The sequence below is a fragment of the Neoarius graeffei genome, chromosome 13 (genome assembly GCF_027579695.1).
Source record: "Neoarius graeffei isolate fNeoGra1 chromosome 13, fNeoGra1.pri, whole genome shotgun sequence".
In the NCBI taxonomy this organism is placed as follows: Eukaryota; Metazoa; Chordata; class Actinopteri; order Siluriformes; family Ariidae; genus Neoarius; species Neoarius graeffei.
Genome location: NC_083581.1, coordinates 34,697,443 through 34,715,454, shown reverse-complemented (window position 1 = coordinate 34,715,454; position 18,012 = coordinate 34,697,443). Strand labels below are relative to the sequence as shown.

Below are 18,012 nucleotides of genomic sequence, written 5' to 3'. Positions count from 1 at the left end.
TATGCACCTCCAGTGGCTGGATTTTTAATTTTATTGATGAAAGGACATGCTGCGTTTATTTTGTCTTGTTCACTTCAAGAAAGAGTAAGAGTGAAAAATGGCCTGTGAGAGACTGAGTGTTTATTGCTGCTATAATGTAAGTGATAATTAGAGCTTGTTTTGTGACCGGACCACGATATTAAACGCACCTCAGATTTGAACCCGTGATGAAATGGAAAAAGGCTGATTCTGTGGATGGTGCAAAACGAGAACTTATTTTTCATTTCCTGTGGTAAACATCATTCTTTAATATTTGTTTGAAAGCATGTTTTGCTATTAGTAGATGATTTTATGAATGTAGTGGTAGGCGGAGCATCGTTCAATGGAAAGTAATTAAATATTTACATTCAGTTTTTCTGCCTTTACACTTTTGGAGTTAATGAGATTTTAAAATGCTAGAAGTTTACTTCCGTTTCAGATACATTCACCAAAAGAAAAAAATTCAATTCATAATTTGGAACTCTATTTAGTAGAAAATGTCAAAATGACATTTGGGCTCAGGCCATATTGCATAACTCTTGAGTCCAGCTCACTCAGTAATCAAATGGATTTCATGTGAGTGAAACAGGATGGCAAAGATGTTTTATTTATTTGTTTAACAAATCATGGATTTGCTTTTCAGAAATCAGCACACTGATGGAGACTACAACTGTATTCGAGAACAAAGATGATGCATATGAAGTGGACAACACAGAATACAAGGTGTCAGATTCACACATTTCAATTCTCATCATTGTGATCCTCCTCAGTCTCATTGGTAATGTCCTGGTTGTTGCGATCAGTGTCTTCTATATGAAGCTTCAGTCACTGATCATCATCATCATACTCAACTTGGCTGTGTCAGACCTGCTGTTCACTGTCCATTTGATGTTCTGGGCCTATGACCATATCTGGGGTTTCACTCTTGGAAATGGAGGGTGGAAAGCAGCTCACTTTATTTTCGCAGCGGGATTTTACAATACCCTGGTGTTCCTGGTGTGGATGAGTGTTCAGCAATACATGTCTGTAGTGTGTGTTCAATCAAGCTGGAAAAAAGGACGTTACTTCACACACTGTGCATGGGCAGTGAGCATCTTGGCAGCATTGCCAGCCCTGCTGAATATCGAAGCAGTTCTTGATGCACGATACTGTACATGCATCAGCATTACTGTAAGGATTCTTGCTATATATAAACACGTTATTTTTGTGTGGGCATTGTTGATCATGGGTTGTTTCTACATCAGGATTCTACAAACCATCTTCAAGTCACCAACAAATCAGACACACAGAATTACTGGACTTGCCTTCTTTCTGGTAGCTACTTACTTTATTTGTTGGGCTCCTTTTAACATAATGTCTTTTCTAGGCATCTTACGTTGTCATCAGATAATTTCTACCTACAACATGGAACGTTTCATTTACGCCTGGTACATTTGTCAATTTCTGGCTTACACCCGATGCTGCCTCAATCCAGTAATTTATGGTTTATTTGGTATAAAATATCGTAAGGAAATGAGAGAGATCTTTCAAAGGGAAGTGATTCCAAACTCTGCAGAAATGGGAACGACAGAACATCATCAGTTGCAGCAGTTTAATTAATCAAATCCCAGAGGTGGGTGTAAGTCATGATGTTTTGTGAATTGAATCTTCTCACTCTGGAGACTTGGCTTCAGATCTTTAGAATGTCAAAGAATATTTTCACTTTTCTTTCCACACACAATATTATATAATCACACACACACACCTCATAGTTGGTTGAATTTTATTCCAAAGTTTAACACTTACAAACAAGGTTTCTCTAATTGTAGTGACATCAATAAAACATTTCTGTATCATCTTTGCTTTGGGTGAATAGAAATAAAATTTAATCTTCAAAATCACACTTGTACATCTAGCAGGAAAGCAACAGATTCACCCAAAGGAGTTTTTGAAGAAAACTTATAAGAAATCATCACGACTTGTATTTCTGATATCTGGTTTTTATCCGTAAACTTATTAGGGTCGATTATAATGGACTGCAGAATGCCAATTATGTTTTTATAGAATTTTGTCCTGGATGTGTTTTGATAGCTCGTTCCTCTTCATGATCCTGTGAGTTAACTTCTCTAACCAACTCTGGGCTCCGTTTATTTCTGCTTTCTGATTGCAAATTGGTAATCAAGAAAGAAATCTAGGGTTTCCATTCCAATAGGGGTGAATATCAATGCAAATGACAGGTTTTGTGTGTTTCGTACATAATTTAGGAAAATATATTGACATTTCTTCCCACTTCAGTATCATTAATAGGGTAGACTAATAACTCTGAAAAGTAGGTCTACAGATTAAGTCTACTTGGGCCTAATTTAATGTGTCTTGTTTTGCTTCTGAAGGTCAATAACAGGAAAATTATGCTCACCTCATGTTAGCATGACTTTGATCACATGTGTACAGTTGTGCTTGAAAGTTTGTGAACCCTTTAGAATTTTCTACATTTCTGCATAAATATGGCCTAAAACAACATCAGATTTTCACACAAGTCCTAAAAGTAGATAAAGAGAACCCAGTTAAACAAATGAGACAAAAATATTATACTTGGTCATTTATTTATTGAGGAAAATGATCCAATATTACATATCTGTGAGTGGCAAAAGTATGTGAACCTTTGCTTTCAGTATCTGGTGTGACCCCCTTGTGCAGCAATAACTGCAACTAAACGTTTCCGGTAACTGTTGATCAGTCCTGCACACCGGCTTGGAGGAATTTTAGCCCATTCCTCCATACAGAACAGCTTCAACTCTGGGATGTTGGTGGGTTTCCTCACATGAACTGCTCACTTCAGGTCCTTCCACAACATTTCGATTGGATTAAGGTCAGGACTTTGACTTGGCCATTCCAAAACATTAACTTTATTCTTCTTTAACCATTCTTTGGTAGAATGACTTGTGGGCTTAGGGTCGTTGTCTTGCTGCATGACCCACCTTCTCTTGAGATTCAGTTCATGGACAGATGTCCTGACATTTTCCTTTAGAATTCGCTGGTATAATTCAGAATTCATTGTTCAATCAATGATGGCAAGCCGTCCTGGCCCAGATGCAGCAAAACAGGCCCAAACCATGATACTACCACCACCATGTTTCACAGATGGGATAAGGTTCTTATGCTGGAATGCAGTGTTTTCCTTTCTCCAAACATAACTCTTCTCATTTAAACCAAAAAGTTCTATTTTGGTCTCATCCATTCACAAAACATTTTTCCAATAGCCTTCTGGCTTGTCCATGTGATCTTTAGCAAACTGCAGATGAGCAGCAATGTTCTATTTGGAGAGCAGTGGCTTTCTCCTTGCAACCCTGCCATGCACACCATTGTTGTTCAGTGTTCTCCTGATGGTGGACTCATGAACATTAACATTCACCAATGTGAGAGAGGCCTTCAGTTGCTTAGAAGTTACCCTGGGGTCCTTTGTGACCTCGCTGACTATTACACGCCTTGCTCTTGGAGTGATCTTTGTTGGTCGACCACTCATTCAATGGTCTTGAATTTCCTCCATTTGTACACAATCTGTCTGACTGTGGATTGGTGGAGTCCAAACTCTTTAGAGATGGTTTTGGAACCTTTTCCAGCCTGATGAGCATCAGCAACGCTTTTTCTGAGCTCCTCAGAAATCTCCTTTGTTCGTGCCATGATACACTTCCACAAACATGTGTTGTGAAGATCAGACTTTGATAGATCCCTGTTCTTTAAATAAAACAGGGTGCCCACTCACACCTCCAGGATTAGCAGTTAATTTGAAGGTGAAATTAGAGTCAGGTGTTTTCAATCAATGGGATGACAATCAGGTATGAGTGGGCACCCTGTTTTATTTAAAGAACAGGGATCTATCAAAGTCTGATCTTCACAACACGTTTGTGGAAGTGTATCATGGCACGAACAAAGGAGATTTCTGAGGACCTCAGAAAAAGCGTTGTTGATGCTCATCAGGCTGGAAAAGGTTACAAAACCATCTCTAAAGAGTTTGGACTCCACCAATCCACAGTCAGACAGATTATGTACAAATGGAGGAAATTCAAGACCATTGTTCCCCTCCCCAGGAGTGGTCGACCAACAAAGATCACTCCAAGAGCAAGGCGTGCAATAGTCGGCGAGGTCACAAAGGACCCCAGGGTACCTTCTAAGCAACTGAAGGCCTCTCTCACATTGGCTAATAATGTTTGAGTGCACCTCAGGAGAACACTGAAATACAAATGGTATGCATGGCAGGGTTGCAAGGAGAAAGCCACTGCTCTCCAAAAAGAACATTGCTGCCTGTCTGCAGTTTGCTAAAGATCACGTGGACAAGCCAGAAGGCTATTGGAAAAATGTTTTGTGGACAGATGAGACCAAAATAGAACTTTTTGTTTTAAAGGAGAAGTGTTATGTTTGGAGAAAGGAAAACAATGCATTCCAGCATAAGAACCTTATCTCATCTGTGAAACATGGTGGTGGTAGTATCATGGTTTGGGCCTGTTTTGCTGCATCTGGGCCAGGACGGCTTGCCATCATTGATTGAACAATGAATTCTGAATTATACCAGCGAATTTTAAAGGAAAATGTCAGGACATCTGTCCATGAACTGACTCTCAAGAGAAGGTGGATCATGCAGCAAGACAACGACCCTGAGCACACAAGTCGTTCTACCAAAGAATGGTTAAAGAAGAATAAAGTTAATATTTTGGAATGGCCAAGTCAAAGGCCTGACCTTAATCCAATCGAAATGTTGTGGAAGGACCTGAAGCGAGCAGTTCATGTGAGGAAACCCACCAACATCCCAGAGTTGAAGCTGTTCTGTATGGAGGAATGGGCTAAAATTCCTCCAAGCCGGTGTGCAGGACTGATCAACAGTTACCGGAAACGTTTAGTTGCAGTTATTGCTGCACAAGGGGGTCATACCGGATACTGAAAGCACTGAAGGGGGATTTTTGAGCTCAGCAGCCCAAAGATACACCCAGAACTTTTCAGAGAGCAATGTATTTGTTGTCCAGTGTTGTGTCTCTGATTCAGTGGTGACCAGTGACCTTACTGACATTACAAAATAAAACTTATTTGTTGTGTGTAAAACAATTTCTGTTAAATAGAGCCCTGTATTAAACCTGGTAACTCACCATTTGAACAGTTAATGATTAACGAACTGGGCGGGTCCAATTTTCACAGCACTACCCACCCCAAACTCAGTAAACATCGTCTACCCTTTCAACTAACCCTCCCCATGCCAGATGTGCCAGAAGACATTGCAAAAGATTAATAAAAAAAAAACAACCTCAAACACAGTGCAATTAAAAAAAAAATAAAATCAAAGCCTGGAGTGTGTGAATGAGTAGTAAATGAGTAGTAATCCCAGATCTATTTGATTCTCATCACTTACCATCTCGACACACAGGATATCAAGAGGTTCCTTAAAAAAGCCACACACACCAGAAACGATTACAGCGTGATGCATGTTAGGATTTATTGCCAAAATATTAATACATTTTCTTCCCTTTTTGATTGCTAAAATAGGATTCAGCTCTGGATATATTTAAACCTTTTTTTCCCCCAAAATAAAAGAGGAAATCGCTGATATGCAGCATAACAGTACATGTATAGGAGCATTGTGATTTGTACTGGGTTTTGTCTCTCTACAGAAAGAGAATAATAAAAAATAAAGCAGACTTTTTTCAAACAAACTTATTGATTTTATTTATTTATTTTTTTTACATGCTATACAGATGTGACTGGGAGGGAAATGAGAATGAGGACTTTGTAAAGAGATGTGAAAAAAAAAAGAAGTCTGGATAAAGTATGAATGCGCATGAGTAAATGAGTTTAGAAACTGAACCAAACTAAAACTACGCGTTATGTGACTGGGATATGAGGAGTTCTCTGTTCTAGCTGGTACAGATGCCAGGTTACACTTTTATATCATCGCATAGCTGTCGTGCTCGTCTTGTTTTTAAGATTAATTTAGTCTCTTTGTACAATAGTCCTATCTGTATTTACTGTACACAAATCTAGATTTACAGTATTTCCACTGAACACATTATACAGTAGCTTAGCTCTGTGTTTTAGCATTACATTACAACAGCTTGAGGATTTGCTGTCAATCAAACGCTTTCAGAGCTAAAGCAAATCTGGAGCAGATCCTCAATCCAGGGGTTTTAGAGCAGTTATACACAGTCAGCAAATCAAAATGAAGCCTCAAAGATCTAATCTGGCTGTTAAATGTATGAAATATGGTGTGGAGGGTGATAATCAGCCCTTAATACCCAAACATGTGTCCTGATCTGATAAGGCATAGGGAACTTACACACAGCAGCATTTCAACTTTCTTCATTTTATTGTCTTCACTTATTATTTTACGTACTATTAATGTAGTGATTGTATCATTGTGCAGCAGAGAAACGCTGCGCTCTTCAACATCCACCGTTTCTGCTCCTGAGTGACGCTACGATCCTCTACAAACGTGGCAGCCAAATGATATCTGAAGCTCATAAACCTGAGCATTAGACAGTAGCTTAGACAGTGTTTCATGGGTGAGCTCTTTGGACTGAGACTCCACTCAGGTCAGAGGTAGTGATGCACCAAAATAAATTCTTGGCCCAGAAATCAAAAACCATCAGGGGTTTCTTTTTATACAACAGCAAGTTGCCAATGTTTGCTCTTTTTTTTTTTAATTATTAAGGAATGAAAAAAATGTAAAGTTACAACTTTACCTCTGAACTTAAACATCTTACCAAAAAAAAGTCAACAAATTACTCAAAAACATTGATAACCTATAATAATAATAATAATAATGCTCCATTTCCAAAAAGGAAAAAAGTTTGGATACTGTGTAAACTGTATATAAAAACAGAATGAAGATTTGTGAATCATGAAAACCCTATAATTCATTGAAAACAGTACAAAGACAACATATCAAATGTCGAAACTGAGAAATTGTATTGTTCTTTGAAAAATGTGTGCTCACCGTTTATTTTTTTTAATTTGATGTCAGCAACACATTTCAGAAAAGTTGGGACGGGGCAACAAAAGACTGAAAAAGTTGTGTAATGTTAAAAAAACTAATGTGGTTAATTGGCAACATGTTAGTAAGATGATTTGGTATAAAAAGAGCATCCCAGAGAGGCGGAGTCTCTCAGAAGTAAAGATGGGGAGGGGTTCACTACTCTGTGAAAGACTGCTTGGCAAAACAGTGCAACAATTTAAGAATAACATTCCTCAATGTAAAATTGCAAAGAATTTGGGGATCACATCATCTATGGTACATAAGATCATTAAAAGATTCAGAAAATCTGGGGAAATCTCTGTATGCAAGAGACAAGGCTGAAAACTGACATTGGATGCCTGTGATCTTCAGGCCCTCAGGAGACACTGCATTAAAAGCAGACACGTGTCTGTAGTGGAAATCACTGTATGGGTTCAGGAACACTTCAGAAAACCATCGTCTGTGAAAACAGTTCATTACTGCATCCACAAATGCAAGTTAACACCAGATATAAACAATATCCAGAAACACCACCACCACCTTCTCTGGGCCTGAGCTGTTTTACGATGGACTGAGGCGAAGTGGAAAATTGTCCCGAGGTCTGACGAATCAAAAGTAGAAATTCTTTTCAGAAATCATGGACACCACGTCCTCCAGGCTAAAGAGGAGAGGGACCATCCGGCTTGTCATCAGTACACAGTTCAAAAGCCGGCCTCTGTGATGGTACGAGGGTGCATTAGTGCACATGACATGGGTAGCTTGTACATCTGGGAAGGCTGAATGATATATACACGTTTCAGAGCAATATGCTGCCATCCAGACAAAATCTTTTTCAGGGAAGGCCTTCCTTCTTTCAGCAAGACAATGTCAAACTGCTTTCTGCACATATTAAAACTGCATGGCTCTGTAATAAGAGAGTCTGGGTGCTAAACTGGCCTGCCTGCAGTCCAGACCTGTCTCCCATTTAAAGCAATTGTACATTGAGGAACATTATTCTTAAGTTGTTGCACTATTTGCCTGCAGTCCTTCAGATCAGAGAACCCCTCCCCATCTTTACTTTTGAGAGACTCCACCACTTTGGATACTCTTTCGGCCCAATCATGTTTCTGAACTGTTACCAGTTAACTTTTTTTTAAACATTACACAACTTTTGCAGTCTGTCATCCCTGTCCCAACTTTTCTGAAATGTGCTGTTGAGCATATTAAACAAACAAACAAAAACAAAAAACTCAGTTTCAACATTTGATATGTTGTCTTTGTACTATTTTCAATGAAATACAGGGTTTCCATGATTTTCAAATCATTACACTGTGTTTTTATGTACAGATTATACAGCATCCCAACTTTTTTGGAAACAGCGTTGTAATGACGATAATTAGTTTGTGCTTTCAACAGGCCATTACTCCAAATATTCGAGCAAAGAACATAAAATAACATGAAACTATTTTATGTCCGAGTATTCTTGGTGAAACAAGAACTTTCTTGGTCAAAAGTTTTGGCATTTTTAACTCCTTCAGGAAGAGAGTTGTGGAAAAATTGTGACCTTTATCTGGCCAAGAATTTCCACTCCAAATTTTGGTGCATCTCTATTAAGAAGACTCATCCCCAGTGCAAGTGTCAAAATGACGCAAATGTACATTAAAGCTTTATAAAGAAGTAGGAAAATACTATTTTTTCATCCTTTCTCTTCCTTCTAGCAAAAGTTATGCCTTTTCTAGTTTACTCCGAGCAAAACGAGTCCCAGAGGTTTCTAAACGTTTCAAAAGACAGTCATCCATCGCCCTCATAAACTGTACCTCGACACAAACACAAACCAAAAAACTTCAAGTATTAGATCAGACTTTACAGCTGATTTAAACCCACGTACACACTGACAGCACATTAATCAGCCATGTTCCTGGAACATACCACTTTGGGGGGGGGGGGGGGGGGGGGGGGGGATCAGAAGATAGGAGCTGCATTACAGGAAACGCATGGACGACTGCAGACAGCTGTCCACAACTTGAGAAGAGTGTGTTATACAGTAGTTACTTTCTCCTCACATAACCAGGCGTCTACAGTATGTGGAGAAATGTAAAGGGAGAAGAAACCAAGCAAGTATCAGGTGAAGTTTGTTTCCCAGCATTCTCTTTGAGGGATTCAGACATCACCTGTGATAACAGAAAACAGAATTATTTATTTAAAAAAAAACCTGATAGTTTGTCATTCTTTGACATTTTTAAATTCTGTAAAAAGTATCAGACTTCTGGGACAATTTGTTTTTTATTCTTTCCTTAGAACACTCTCAAAGTGTGTTATGCCTTTTTTAGCCCCAAAACATAAGACTGGGCAGCACATTGGGGTTTTTAATTGCCCAGTTGGCTAGCTAGTGAAGTTATGATTACAAGACAGAGTTATAAAGTGTAAAGTGAGGAGGAGGAGGAGGATGAAGGCCGGCATGTCGGCTCACCTGCATGGCCCTGGACTTGGCTTTGGTCCCATGTGCTCAGGTCATGTGTACTACCGTTCTCTGTGAAAGCCAGCAGCGGAGTCTTCCTCTCGTCCTCTTCCTCTCCATCTCCCTCTTGACGGGACAGCTTTGTCACCATGGGCACCTCGATCACTTCCTCAAAGGTTGGGGTCTCCATGACGACACCGTTCTCTTGAAGCTGGGCTTCGTTGTCCACTCTGACAAAAACGTAGCACAGCTCTAACTGCGTATACATTTCACAATGTTAATTACATCTATAATTAAAGAATCTGATAATACTTTAGCAGGAAGAATTAACTCTATTAAAATGACTATAATGCCACGATTCTTGTTTCTTTTTCAGACGATCCCCACATTCATTCCTAAAGCATTTTTTACAGAACTGAAAATACCAAATACATATCCACCTTTATATGGAATAGAACTGTGCCACGAATTAGGAAGCCATTTTTGGAGAGGCCGAGGGCAAATGGAGGTCTGGCGTTACCAAACCTGATGCATTATTACTGGGCAGCTAACCTTCATGCCCTCGCATATTGGACATCTGACATCCATGAACATGAGGCACCAGTGTGGTTACTCATGGAACAACACTAGTTCACCTAACTCATTGGCTGCCTTGGCGTGTGCTCCGATGCCGATTAGTAAGCGATATACAAATAATCCGGTAATTGGGGGCTCTCTCCGAATTTGGTCACAATTTAGAGTACATTTTGGACACAAGAAAGCGATTTTGTCAAGTCCTATTCTAGCCAACCCCTTCTTTCCTCCCTCTCTCATAGATCCAGCATTTAAACTGTGGAAAAGTAGAGGTCTTATGTGTGTAAAGGATTTCTTTAAAGATGGCCTTTTCGTTTCATTTGACTTTTTAAAGGCGCATTACAACATTCCAAACACTCACTTCTTCAGATATTTGCAGATTCGAAATTATATTAAGACATGCTTTTCACCTTCCTTAGCAGCCATAGAGGAAGACCGGATTCATGATTGTGTTAACAGGGATCCACAAACAAAAGGCTTTGTTTCATTTGTATATGACATGATTCAAACTGTAGCCTCTCCTTCTCTTCACCATATAAAGACCAGATGGGAGAGGGATCTCAACTTGCAGATGCCAGATGTGACCTGGCAATTGGCAATGAGTAGAGTGAACACATCCTCCATTTGTATTCGACATGGTCTAATTCAGTTCAAGATATTTCACAGACTTCACCTCTCCAGGAGCAGACTAGCTAAACCAGGGGTGTCAAACCTGATCCATAAAGGGCCATGTGGCTGCAGGTTTTCATTCCAGCCATGCAGCAGCACCCTGATTTGGCTTATTCAATCAACTGACACACCCACCCTTTAATCAAGGGTGGGTGTGGCTGCAAGTATTTGACTGTGTGAAGACAGTTCAGTTGATTGAATGAGCCAAGTCAGGTGTGCTGCTGCATGGCTGGAATGAAAACCTGCAGCCATAAGGCCCTTTATGGATCAGGTTTGACACCCCTGAGCTAAACTATACCCAAATCTCATCTTATCTTATTATCTCTAGCCGCTTTATCCTGTTCTACAGGGTCGCAGGCAAGCTGGAGCCTATCCCAGCTGACTACAGGCGAAAGGCGGGGTACACCCTGGACAAGTCGCCAGGTCATCACAGGGCTGACACATAGACACAGACAACCATTCACACTCACATTCACACCTACGGTCAATTTAGGTGGGGTTTACATTAGACCATATCAGCGGATCATCAGATTAACGTTTTTAAAACAATTCGCGTGCACACAGCAACGCCAATACACGGATACGCTCGGCTCCGCAGGCATCCTGCGCTCCAAATCACTCCGCCCTGAACAGCGAGTGCCTTCTGGAGGGTGCGCACTCCGGCCCTGGGCAGCTCACAGAGCGCGCGAGTGAAGCGCACGAGCAGTGAGTCGGGACAAATAGCAGGAAGTGAAAGTCCGCGCCGTTTTTCAGCAGTCGCGTCACATGACCAACGTGGCATGACCAACGCCAGCGAATCAGGAAGGTGGATGTCACAGTGACGTTGTCCAATGATGATGTTAGCTAGAGCTCAGCACAGCGTATCCTCGTTCCTCAATGTTTACACAGCACCAGATCAGATACGTAATGGATTGAATACGTGGGCCCTGGCGGATTCAAGTTGTTCCGCCTGTGGAGTCGTTTCCCGGCGTTTTAATGTGAACGGACAGTGCATCCGCGACGAAAATGAGACGGATACGGTCTAATGTAAACACCACTTTAGAGTCACCAGTTAACCTAACCTGCATGTCTTTGGACTGTGGGGGAAACCGGAGCACCCGGAGGAAACCCACGCGGACACGGGGAGAACATGCAAACTCCACACAGAAAGGCCCTCACCGGCCACGGCAGCCGGCGAGGGCCTTTCTGTGTGGAGTTTGCATGTTCTCTCCGTGTCTGCGTGGGTTTCCCCCACAGTCCAAAGACCTGTGGTTAGGTTAATATGGGACGGCCTTGGGCTGAGGTGCCCTTGAGCGAAGCACCTAACTCCCAACTGCTCCCCGGCTGCTGTTAGCATGGCTGCCCACTGCTCTGGGTATGTGTGTTTGCTCATTGTGCATGTGTGTGTTCACTGCTTCAGATGGGTTAAATGCAGAGAGGAAATTTCACAAGTGTGTGATGAATAAAGTTGTGCTTTCTTTCTTTGGAATAAATGCGCACGGCTAACTAAAGCACCTCAGCACTCTGCTCACCCACCATTTATTTTAAAGCAATGCCACTATTCTCGGGATATTTATATTTCCAATGCGTACATGCGTCACCCTAGACACCGACTATCTATTGTGACACGTCAAGCCTCTGGTTGTGGAACACCGGCTCACACTGTAAAAATACACTGGCCCGGATTCATGCCAGCTTTATTTGGTTCAGTGTAAATCACTAAAGCCAGAATATTGAGGTGCCTCCTTTATGCCAATATTATGGAATGCCTGTGTAAAAAGGGCTTTTCTAACTCTACTGACCTGAGGAGTGAAGTGGAACTGTAGGTGCAGTACTTACTCGTGTCCAACAGGGGGCAGTGTGTGCAAAATGAGGTCAGGGTTTGTGTGCCCGTTGCGGTCACTGTGCTGTATGGTGTGAGGGATTTGTGGAGCAGATACAGTGATTGAGGGGATACCAGGGACGACATTCACTGAGAGAGAGAGAGAGAGAGAGAGAGAGAGAGAGAGAGAGAGAGAGAGAGAATCCAGGTACAGAAATATCAGGATATAATGCACACAGGGGGAATACTAAAGATCAGCAGTTTGTCATTATGTGCAGAACTGTCACACATTGAGACAGAAGAACAGAATCTAAACATATTTGTGTAAATAAATAACAGTGCAGATGCTCTACGTATAATTCAAATGTGAAAGAGAGACAGAGGGAATCAGAAGAGACAGGTACAGAGAGAGAGAGAGAGAGAGAGAGAGAGAGAGAGAGAGAGAGAGAGAGAGAGTGTCAGAAGAGGACATCAAAGACAGTGAGAGAGAAAGTCCAAGAAGAGAGTCAGTGAGAGAGAGAGACAGACAGAAGTCAGAAGAGGACATCAAAGACAGTGAGAGAGAAAGTCCAAGAAGAGAGTGTCAGTGAGAGAGACAGAAGTCGGAAGAGGACGTCAAAGACAGTGAGAGAGATAGTCCAAGAAGAGAGAGTCAGTGAGAGAGACAGAAGTGGACATCAAAGACAGTGAGAGAGAAAGTCCAAGAAGAGAGTGTCAGTGAGAGAGAGAGAGAGAGAGAGAGAGAGAAGTCAGAAGAGGACGTCAAAGACAGTGAGAGAGATAGTCCAAGAAGAGAGAGTCAGTGAGAGAGTGAGACAGACAGAAGTCAGAAGAGGACGTCAAAGACAGTGAGAGAAAAAGTCCAAGAAGCGAGAGAGTCAGTGTGTGTGAGAGAGAGAGAGAAGTCAGAAGAGGAAGTCAAAGACAGTGAGTGAGAGAGAGATACATTGGCAACATTTCTTAACCGCAATTCATTCCAATAAAACTGTTTTTGAATGTGAGAGAGAGAGAGAAGATCAGAAAGAAAGAACAGCTCATGCTTAAAAAAAAACATAGTAGGAGGTTCTTAGCTGTCCATCCTGTGTGTAGCAGGAAACAGGACATAGTATGTGAAAACATCTCTTTCACACCATTACAAATGCTGCACAGTGGGGTGACCTGTTTGGGGGGGGGGGACCTGTTACCAAACTGCCTCTTCTCTGCATTCCACCATTTTACCAACCTTTCCAAAGCTTCATAATCCTGTTCTGAATGAAACAAAGCTGGCTCAAGTTGGGTGCAAAAGTAGAAACGCACATGAACTGGGTCTTACCTGTGTCCTGAGAGTTCTGCTGACTCTCGTCCCCGTTCCTTGGACTCTGACCAGAGCTTTTCTAATAAACGCATCGCACACAGATCATTAAAACATCATTTTATACAAGAGGGGTGTGCGTGTGTGTGTGTGTTAGTTACAGTACCTGATCTGAACGGCGTGTGCGTTTCATGATCTCCTCGAGACGCTACGGAAGTGAAGTGTGTTTCAGTCACTGATGACCACATTCACACACACACACACACCCCCCCAATAAAAAGAGAAAAAGGTACCTTTTTCCTCTCAAGTCTCTCAGCCTCCTCTTTCTGGAAGTGTTTCTCTCTCTCCTGACGCAAACGCTCTGCCTCTTCACGCTGACGAACCTCCTCTCCCTCTTTCTGTACACACACCCTTGTGTTAGAGTTGTGTGTGTGCAATATGCATGCATGACGCATTCACCTGGGTGGCCTTTATTATTATAAACGTGTACGTGTGTGACCTGTCTCTGCAGGCGCTCTGCTTCTTCTTCTTGCTCTCTTTGCAGTCTCTCCTCTTCCAAGCGTCTCTCTTCTTCCTCCTTGCGTTTCTTCTCTTCAGCCAGACGCTGGGCCTCCTCTTCTCTTTTCACTCTCTCCTCAGCCATCCTCCGTGCCATCTCCTCTCTGTGGCGCCTGTTCATCAATGCACGTTAAAAACTCCTAGAGCGCCTATGCTTCATTAAGCAATTATAATAAAGCACTATAATCAGTGGATACAAACCTCTCTGCCTCCTCCTGCTGCCTCTTCTCCTCTTCCTCTCTCTCCCTCTGCTCTCTGGCCTGCCGTCGTTTCTCAGCCAGCAGCCGTGATGCCTCCTCTGGGTCTGTGGTTCCAGCGCTGGGTCTGACCGCTGGTGGACTCACCACCCTCTCTACACCTGAGACAAATGGGAAATGTTCAGAATGATCTACACCATGCTCGTGTGTATATAGGACATTAGCAGTAGCTGGAACCACTGGACTCTGCTTTACGTGTGGAGATTTCAGCTGCTGCTTTAGCAGGACTTTCACTTTGCTCCCTCTTCTCTTGCCCTGCCTCCTCATCCTCTTCTCTGCTGCCCTCTGCCTCTTCTCTTTTGGCCTTCTCTTCCTCCGTTAGGTTCTCCTCATCTCTCAGACGCTCTGTTGTCACCCGGCTCGGTCGTAGGTTACCAGGTAACAGGGAAGGGTTGCTAGGAGATAAGGGCATGGAAGATGGAGGAGGAGGAACAGGAGACCTGGATTTTTTGGACACAGGAGACTTCGGAGGTTTTTTTGTGGAACTCCTAATGTCACAGCAAGAAATCAGTGAGAAGGAATAAAGAAGAAAAGAGAAAATCCAGTAAGTTTGTATAAATTTACTCACTATATAAATATAAACCCTGATTGCGCAGCTTCAATTCGTCTAACTATAATGAGTTATGTAATTTTATTTACACCGTCAACTTTAAAATCTCTTATTTATTTCAATCACATGCACAAACACGGCGGCATGGTGGTGTAGTGGTTAGCGCTGTCGCCTCACAGCAAGAAGGTCCTGGGTTCGAGCCCCAGGGCCGGCGAGGGCCTTTCTGTGTGGAGTTTGCATGTTCTCCCCGTGTCCGCGTGGGTTTCCTCCGGGTGCTCCGGTTTCCCCCACAGTCCAAAGACATGCAGGTTAGGTTAACTGGTGACTCTAAATTGAGCGTAGGTGTGAATGTGAGTGTGAATGGTTGTCTGTGTCTATGTGTCAGCCCTGTGATGACCTGGCGACTTGTCCAGGGTGTACCCCGCCTTTCGCCCGTAGTCAGCTGGGATAGGCTCCAGCTTGCCTGCGACCCTGTAGAAGGATAAAGCGGCTAGAGATGATGAGATGAGATGCACAAACACTGAAAATTTGGTGAAAGTCCATGGTTTAGTATTCGATATTTGAAAGAAAGCAGTCTAAAACAAATCCATTAGCCATACAATTAGGCACCCTATAAAAGGAGGCGGCGTTATTGTGCGCCTGTGGTAGCTGATGCACTGTATTACAAAGATTTACTTGAAGATTTAGCACTCGCGGTGTTTGCCATTTTCAGCTCTCTGGGAGGTTTGTCTTTTATGGAATTTTGTGGGAGTCACTAAAAGTAAACCAGCTGCACTGTGACTACAGATAGCTGACTGGCATAAACATGTACATGTGAGTACAAAGAAAATCAGTGTAACTGAAACTTTTGCACATGTGGCAGGATTTTTTTTTTTAAACTTCTGCATCAACTATGAAAACATTTGCCGAGAAAACTTTACTAAAAAAAGTTCATAAATGGTCAAGTGTCCGTACCTGGCAGATGACGGCTGGCTGACTTTAATGCGCTGGCTGCCAGGAGAGGGTGCTCTCTTGGTGATGGTGAGGTTCAGAGGTGGCACAGGACAGGATAGATTACTCCAGGACTTGCGTACATAATCCTTATCCTTCCTATCAACCTTAAAAAAAAGAAGGAAAAAAAACACATAAGGAAAACCTTAAGAAAAGAAGAATCTTGAACCTCTCTCATAACCATTACTGTTCCACTGCTAGCATTGGGCTTGGATACATCACTCAAAGATGACCAGCAATAATAATGACTAATGAGTGTTAATAATGATGAGTAGATGCAATAGGAAGTGCTCGTGTATGTGGGAGGAACTTAATTTGGCATTACAGATCTTTTGTATTTTAACCTTCAACACGTTGATGCTTGTGTCCAGCAGATGGCACTATTGAGACCAAAAAGCTACAAATAAATGATGTAGTGGCAATGTACACATTTATTCAACACAATCTTTTCCTTTCTCGGTGGACAAAGTTTATAACCTTGAGCTGGTGTTTTTATTAAAAAAAAAAAAAAAGTGAACATTTCATAATGGATGATTTTCTGTAGAGAAAAACGATTCAGTCCTATTCTGATCCAGTTCCTTAGAATAACGTGCATGTGTGGGAAGAAATGATAAGACTTGGAGTAACAAGTGGCTCGGCACCGACGCCTGTGTAACAAACTGAATTAGTCTGATGCACGTCAGTGGCTTTGGGTCTCAGACATAAGTCCTTAATACTGTAAGCCCCTGGCAAACTGCACACATCCAAAGGCTGGTGTGTGTGTGTGTGTGTGTGTGTGTGTGTGTACACATGTGATACCATCAGGTCAAACAAGACCAATCAAGCTGGTGTACTTCCTGTGGAGCTTAAACTCTAATCCAAGAGCTTGTACACAACAAAGACACCAAATGGTCCTTTACCTTTTTAAATAACATGAAATGCAGTTTACCGGATTTGCATTTTTATTAGTGCTGTCAAAAATGTCGCGTTATTAACGTGTTAACTTGACTCAATTTTAACGGCGATAATTTTTTTATCGCGAGATTAACGCTCTGTGACATGATGCCACGCCCCGCACAGCCAGAGTCCTCTGCCCTCCCCCGAAGAGCCACGGTGCTCGGCTTGAGCTTCGTTTTCCCATCGGCGGCTCCAGCCCCACTTTGCAGTGGCTGTGACAAGACGTGTTATGCTCTGCAATAAAAAAAAACCAAACAAACATTGGTACAACCAGTGTTCGAACTATGCCGATATTTTCGGGGGGGTCCCTTTTTTCCCTTGGGGGGGGGGGGGTGCTTGCGCTTGTCTCAGAGCACGGATCTCCATCGCGCGCTCACTTTGGATATGCAAATGCTTCCCATGACACACGATTGCTATGTCAATAAACATCATTTTGCCAATATTTTAGAGACCCCCCAGCATTTCCCAAATCATGTTTTCAAGGGATCTCATGTCTGTTTCAGGGGATCTCGGATCCCCCGTGTACCCCCGTAGTTCGAACGGTGAGCAAGCCCATTCACTTTTTTATGCTGATAAAAGAATTACAATGGTTTTTCATGTGACAAACATGTGCGATTAAATTGCGATTAATCGCGAGTTAACTATGACAGTCGCGACATTAATCACGATTAAATATTTTAATCGCTTGACAACACTAATTTTTATGAATCAAATTTTTTTTTATACTGCTACATTAGCAGCACACATTAATGCCATGTGTTTGTACCACATAACTGTGAAAGTTTTTCCCAGAGAGAGAAAAAAAAAGGCATGTCGCAGAACAACTTTATTCATCACACGCTTGTGAAATTCCTCTCTGCATTTAACCCATCTGAAGCAGTGAGCACACACACACCCAGAGCAGTGGGCAGCCATGCTAACAGCACCCGGGGAGCAGTTGGGAGTTCGGTGCCTCG

The 18,012-nt window shown here is 42.2% G+C and overlaps 2 protein-coding genes across 4 annotated transcripts in view; one reads left to right on the top strand and one right to left on the bottom strand.

Moving 5' to 3' along the window:
• The first annotated feature begins 675 nt into the window (after positions 1-675).
• Positions 676-1,699, top strand: LOC132895898 (chemokine XC receptor 1-like). Its single transcript, XM_060936646.1, has one exon. It carries the CDS (start codon positions 676-678, stop codon positions 1,615-1,617), a length of 942 nt encoding a protein of 313 aa, XP_060792629.1. The 3' UTR covers positions 1,618-1,699.
• A 7,231-nt stretch (positions 1,700-8,930) lies between these two features.
• The window catches only part of map7b (microtubule-associated protein 7b), a 71,403-nt gene continuing 62,321 nt past the window's right edge, over positions 8,931-18,012 (bottom strand). For all 3 annotated transcript variants that reach the window (XM_060937620.1, XM_060937621.1, XM_060937622.1), the window contains 10 exons: positions 16,085-16,227; positions 14,776-15,068; positions 14,525-14,681; positions 14,265-14,436; positions 14,059-14,163; positions 13,932-13,973; positions 13,787-13,847; positions 12,492-12,624; positions 9,444-9,661; positions 8,931-9,144 (listed from right to left, as the gene is read on the bottom strand). In XM_060937620.1, coding sequence (XP_060793603.1) covers positions 9,134-9,144; positions 9,444-9,661; positions 12,492-12,624; positions 13,787-13,847; positions 13,932-13,973; positions 14,059-14,163; positions 14,265-14,436; positions 14,525-14,681; positions 14,776-15,068; positions 16,085-16,227 — 1,335 coding nt within the window. In that variant the 3' untranslated portion in view covers positions 8,931-9,133. The remainder of the gene's footprint in view (positions 9,145-9,443; positions 9,662-12,491; positions 12,625-13,786; positions 13,848-13,931; positions 13,974-14,058; positions 14,164-14,264; positions 14,437-14,524; positions 14,682-14,775; positions 15,069-16,084; positions 16,228-18,012) is intronic.

Bases quoted from the DNA above. Each gene is read 5' to 3' on its own strand.
- LOC132895898 (XM_060936646.1), top strand. From the start codon at position 676: ATGGAGACTACAACTGTATTCGAGAACAAAGATGATGCATATGAAGTG.